Raw genomic sequence first — 6,389 nt, 5'->3', positions numbered from 1 at the left:
TGAAAGAATAAAAAGATAATGGTATGAGACTAACCTTTGTGCTTAGGTCCCGAAGGAAACATGAACAATAGTTCTAGGTGACAAGACAGGTGTAGGGTTCTACTAATTTCTTTTGACTAGTGCAAGAATCTAATTTAGATTTCTTGAATTTCAATAAGTTAATTGTAGATAACAAGCCACCAATTTAATGAAACATGTACCCTGTGTTATATACTAAATTAGAGATGAGGCCATTTTTTTAGTTAAAACGAACCAAATAAAGTCCAAAACAGTGGTTTTAAAATTGGATCATCGAGGCACTTGACTTAACACACTGGGGGTTGCTTCCAAAGTACCACCTAAAGGTTATGGCGCCTTTTAAACATTCGGTTTAAATAAATGTAAAACTTAAATTGTTGTGCAGAAAGGCTACCAAGAAACATAGAAATGAAGAGTACCACACTTTAAAATAAATTTAAACATAACAAATCTTACCTTGTGATTGTGATTGAGAACATCAATCAGGAATTCAACATCGGCCCTATAGACATACCTCAATGATGCGTGCTCTTTAATGGATCTCAAAAGTTTTAGGAGCTGAACATGAATAGTCAAGCCCTAAGGACACAAATATCAGGAGTTGTCTTAGGACTCCTGTAATTCAATAACAAGCATTTCTTTAACGATTGTAAGTTTAAGATAATTTGAAAAAATGCCACTAAGGGTGTCGCAAACCACGCATGTGCATTAAAAGAATAGAAAATTTAAAAAAGACAGTCATTTTGTATGAATATAAATATAATAAAGGATACTTATGTTAATAACACTTTTTCAACCAAAAATGGTTAATATACAGTATGCAAAGAAGTAATCTAGGACTTCCTTAAATTTCTAACTCCTAGAAGAGTAACACAGCAGCATAAAGAAGCAATCTAGGACTTACTTGAAATTCAAACTCCTAGAAGAGTAACACAGCAGCACAAGTTACTTTCTTACCTATGATTTTTGTGTTGCGCCAGCCTCCTCAATTTTGATTTACTGAACAATATCCAAATTTCTCAAAGGTACAGACAACCATATTTTTTTGTCATGCTTGAGTCACTATGTGAATATAACTATGTTGAAATGACTGAACACATAACAAAAAAACCATTTTCAAGAAGACCCAATATTCTCTCATCCATATTAAGACCAGAAGGCACATGGGATTGATAGAACAACTAGGCATTGAAGATCGGAATGAGTTAGAACTGCAGCACCCGATGTGTTGGATCAGCAGTTGTAACTGAACTCGTCAAACTGAAAAGAACAAGAATTTGAGAAGCACTAAATTCAGTGAGAGGGCTAACTAATAACAGATCTTTGATTTTTCTCCTTTTCCAACACTAGAACTCACACTTCAGTATGATTCTTCTTCATGTTTTTACTTTTATTCTGCTCTCTGCAGATGGCATTTGTGTTTTGGGAGTGGCAACTACAGTTGAACACATGACTTAGTAGAATCAGCCTATAAATTAAGGACATAGCCGGGGTAAAATGAAGATTGCTGAGGGAGGGGAGTGAACCAACGGTTTGCACTTGGACTTGAGTAAATCATCCTTGGAAAAGAACTCAGGAGTTGTCTTAGGACTCCTGTAATTTATACCGAGTAGTTCTTTAACAATTGCAAGTTCAAGATCATCCGAGGAAAATTCCACTTAGGGTGAGGGAGTTGCAGACCACCTGCATGTCAGGAATATTTATGAAAACTAAGACAGTATAAAAAAGAAGCTGGAAACAGTTCCTTTAGGTAAGAAAGCCCATATATGACTAGAAAATTAGAAACTTCTAATGAAACAATTATGGAACTAAACACAGAAATCATTGTTGTGGTATAGTAGCTCATAAAAGTCTGGATGGCTCAAAAAAAATATTCTGTAATAAAATTCCGAGAAAGGTTTAGGATGTGAACTCTATTTTAACACCACATTGTGAACCTAAAATATACCAAAAGTTTTGACTAATATGATGATAGAATTAAGTTTCTGAATTGATCACCTATATAGAAATACATAGAAGAATATTAAACCAAACACTATGTGACCTCATTACATTTATACAAAAAGGTTTAATTTAAAAAAAAAAATCTTTCTCAATGTTATTGGGATAATTTAATTTTTTATTTTTTTTAATTAAATGAAAGAGAAAATAAATAAACTAAGTAATTTATGATGACAACCTATTTTCATTAATCTTGCATGTGTATTAAAAAGAAAGAAATTCTTAAAGAGATGGTCATTTTGAATGAAAATAAATATGTTATAAGATACTTATGTCAATATACATTTTCTCAACCAAAAATGGTTGATATACAGTTTGCAAAAAAGCAATCTAGGCCTTATTTGAAAGTCTCATTTGCAAGATTAACATCATATTCAAATTCCTGGAAGAGTATTGCGGTAGCACGAGGAGCACATCTTACTTTCTTACTTTCTTACTTGTGATTATGCATTCCGCTAGCCTCCTGAATCTTGAACTAGTGAACCATATCCAAATTTCTCGAGGGTACAGACAACCACACTTTTTGCCATGCATGATCAATATTTGATGAGAATGCGTGTAATTGGCCATAACAACTACCGAACAATACTTTATATACTTCTGCTGAGATGAAAAAATCTAATCAACACAGAGAAAGTAATTCATGGGCCAAACAGGAGAAGACTGTAATATCCATACTTAAAAGTAATTGTATAGTACATGCACAAATGACATGCAAAAAAATACCTCTTCTTTCTATCCTTTAAATTTTCTTTCTCTCTAGTTCAAAATTCTTAACCTCCAATTGATCCAAATAGAATAATGTCTGCACATACAACCAAATAAATGTTAAAAGCGTGAAAGTTGCAATCACATCTAAAGCCACAAGGCAATTATTCCGAGTGCTCTCACCTTGTTTTGGAACTTGACATTCAAAGTGATATACATTACTAAAAAAATATATAAAATTATAAGGGCAAAAGAGTAATTGGATATATAGGAGGCACACCATAAGTACATAAAACCTATCACACCATATAATTTCCAACACCCTTATAAATACCAAAAATACTAATTTTTTAATCGAAGACTACTATTCATTGACAAGACCCCTCCTTCTTGATTATTACACATTTTGCGGAAACAATATTTCACCTGGTGTAAAAGTCAGTCGTGGTAAAATCCCGATTTATTCCTTAGCAAAAAAACCTCAACCACATCATTGGCGCCGTCTGTGGGAAAATTTACCTCGAAGTTGAGCATGCAGACCAGGTCCCGAGCTCGTGACGTGCACGATCTAGACGCCATCCAAGAAGCCCAGGCAAACGGAATGGAGCGGAACCCCCCGGGTGAACAGTCAGTTCCTCAGGAGGCGATCCCCCTAACTCACCAGCAGATACCCTTCAATGGGGGAGTCCCCTCGTCCCAGCAGAAATCTCCGGCTGTACCCCCAACTGGAGTACTCCCCCCGGAGGTCCCCCCCAAGAGCCGATGATTCAACTAACGCAGGAGGCTTTGCTAGCCTTGATTCGAGATGCGTCCACGCGAGCTGCGGCTCAAGCCGTGGCCCAATTTGTGGCGCAACAACCAGTGAACCCGCCCCCTCCTTCCCCTCGTAGAAGTCGAGAACTATCCTCGGCTCCCGAGGAGGAGGAGCAGAGGCGAGAGGAAGTAAATTGTCGGATTTCCAGACCCAAAGTTGCACAAACTCAAGATCGGAATCTCCATAGTCGAAAATCTTTCGCCCCCCCACCAACTTGGGGAGCCGAGGATTCCCACTTGCCGTTGGGTGTGGCACCTCCAAGACGGAGCCCATTTGCCTCCAACATTCGGGCAGAGGCGCTCCCAACTGGTCTCAAGGTGTCGAATCTGTCGGAGTATGATGGAACGGGAGACCCACAAGAACACTTAGACAAATTTTACGCCAAGATTGATTGGTACGATCTAAGTGACGCCGCTTACTGCAAGGTCTTCCGCACTACGCTGTCAAAACGCGCATTAGCCTGGTTCAACCAACTGCCCGCTGGAACTATTTCTAGTCTCGAGCAATTGGTTCAACGTTTCTTGCACCACTTCTCCATGAACAAAAAGGTCCCAAAAACGGCGGCATATCTGTTTACTATCCGTCAGAGGGAAGGCGAGACTCTGAGAGATTTCATGCAAAGGTTCGTAGATGCAGTGCATGAGGTTCCTCATGTTAACCAAGAGTTGTTAGCTAGTATTGTCCAACAGAATCTACAACCGGGAAGATTCAAAGAGTCTATAGCAGGCAAGCCCCCTAGCGCTATGGAAGATTTACTCGTGCGCTCCCAAAAATACATCCGGATTGAGGAGTCTAATGCTTTGGATCCTTCCCTTAGCGGCAAAAGGAAGGGTCGAGAAGAAGAAAAAGAGCCGAAAAAGAAAGAGGAACGCAAGCATGTGCCTCCGGCGAGGTTTGCTCACTATACCCCTTTGAATGCTCCCAGGGGGGAGATATTAATGGTGGCGGAACAGCAAGGGTTAATCAGTCAATGGCCGACAAAGATGAAAGATAACCCTAAGAGACTCAAATCCGACAAATATTGTCGTTTTCACCGAGACAGGGGACACACGACGGAGGAATGCCATCACCTGAAGAATGAGATAGAAAAATTGATCCAGCGGGGACACTTAAAGGAGTATGTCAACCACTATGCACAAGGACGCAATTTTGACCGTGGGCCGAATGTGCAAACTCCTCGTGACGATAACTATCTCACCGCAGGAGTCATCCTGTGACCTCAAAACGATCAACAAGCCATGAAGGAGGAGCTCAAAGTTCATGTAGCGGAAAAAAAAAATATTTTTTGGCTAGTCACTTGTAATAGGAGAAAACTCGAGTAGTAGCTCGACATATCCTTCTCCCCTTTTGATTTTCCCTAACACTTTGTATTTCGGAGTTTAAGTAATGAAGTTGGTTTTCTTGTAGTAGTCCCAACAAACGAGACGAATTTAGGCGTAGAGATCCTTGAAGTTTCACGAGGACCCTAGAGGCAAAAATCGTCATTGTCATATAGACAAAAGTCGCTATTGCCCCGGGACCCCCTAAACGGAACTTTCATTGAGATCCTCGTCAATAATGTCGCCCCGGAAACTTCACATCCCTTCGAAGTTAGTAAAAGACTGACTCCGGGACATGAAGTATCCTTTGAGGCAACATCCCCTTATCAAATCCTTGAGGCAATGTCCCCACATAAATATGTTAGACTCGCAAAGTTTTGCCCCCCCTTCCGAAGTTGGTAAAAATCTAACTCCAGGGCATGAGCAAAAACATCCCTTGAGGCAACATTCGACGAATATAAGTCGTATGAGAACAAAACAACAACATAGTAAGTGTAGCGACTACATTTACGAATATAGAATACTATCGAGTCACCTCCTAAGATTTTCAACCTAATGGATGATGAAAAAATCACCCCAAGAGGCAACGTCTTCAGAAAAGAAAAAATTACATCGCTTCACTTCCTCCAAAGTCTTGGGGGGCTCCATCACCACTTGTAAGAATTATTTATGGGGAGTCTCTCTTGAAAATGATGTCGAAATTCTCAACACAAATGAAAAAATTTAGCGGATGAGATGAATAAACTCTGAATGACTCCTACTAATAGAAAATGAGAGCAAGTATTGTTAAAAATATTTGATGGTGTAGTGGTAGGAGTTCCTACTCACCATCCTTTTAACCTGGGTTCAAAACCCAGGTGACGCAAAAATTAGCACCTCCTCACAACACTTGAAAACTCAAGCTAAGCTTGAGGAGGGCTTGAATTACATCGCCTGGTGCGCCGCACTCCACCTGGTGCACCCACTCCCATGTGTTAACTCAATTCAGAAAAATATTTACTCTCGCACAAAATATTCTACCAGAAAGTTCATATTCCGTCCGAGAGTGGGGGGCTGTATGATATACATTACTAAAAAAATATATAAAATTATAAGGGCAAAAGAGTAATTGGATATATAGGAGGCACACCATAAGTACATAAAACCTATCACACCATATAATTTCCAACACCACTATAAATACCAAAAATACTAATTTTTTAATCAAAGACTACTATTCATTGACACGACCCCTCCTTCTTGATTATTACACATTTTGCGGAAACAATATTTCACCTGGTGTAAAAGTCCGTCGTGGTAAAATCCCGATTTATTCCTTAGCAAAAAAACCTCAACCACATCACAAAGCATCAGTGATCACCATCAAACATCAGTGGTCTCTTTATATGTGATTTCAGTCATGGATTCAACATCGGCTCACAAACAGAGTATGCAACATTCTCCTTGTATGACTCCTAAATATTCCGTGGACATACCTCAGTGACTTTAGCCCGAAGATCTGGAGTAAGATCTTCTAGTGTTATTACAAT

General features: G+C 39.2%; 1 protein-coding gene across 1 annotated transcript; it reads left to right on the top strand.

Annotated features, from left to right (window-relative positions):
- On the top strand, positions 3,490–4,758 carry LOC105164494. Its single transcript, XM_011083146.1, has one exon. The coding sequence runs from the start codon at positions 3,490–3,492 to the stop codon at positions 4,756–4,758; it is 1,269 nt and encodes a 422-aa protein (XP_011081448.1).

The sequence above is a fragment of the Sesamum indicum genome, linkage group LG6 (assembly GCF_000512975.1).
Source record: "Sesamum indicum cultivar Zhongzhi No. 13 linkage group LG6, S_indicum_v1.0, whole genome shotgun sequence".
Classification (NCBI taxonomy): Eukaryota; Viridiplantae; Streptophyta; class Magnoliopsida; order Lamiales; family Pedaliaceae; genus Sesamum; species Sesamum indicum.
Note: the sequence above shows the minus strand (reverse complement) of the source record. Positions and strands in the feature narration are given on the sequence as shown.

Excerpts from the sequence above, each read along its gene's own strand:
- LOC105164494 (XM_011083146.1), top strand. The coding sequence starts at position 3,490 with ATGATTCAACTAACGCAGGAGGCTTTGCTAGCCTTGATTCGAGATGCG.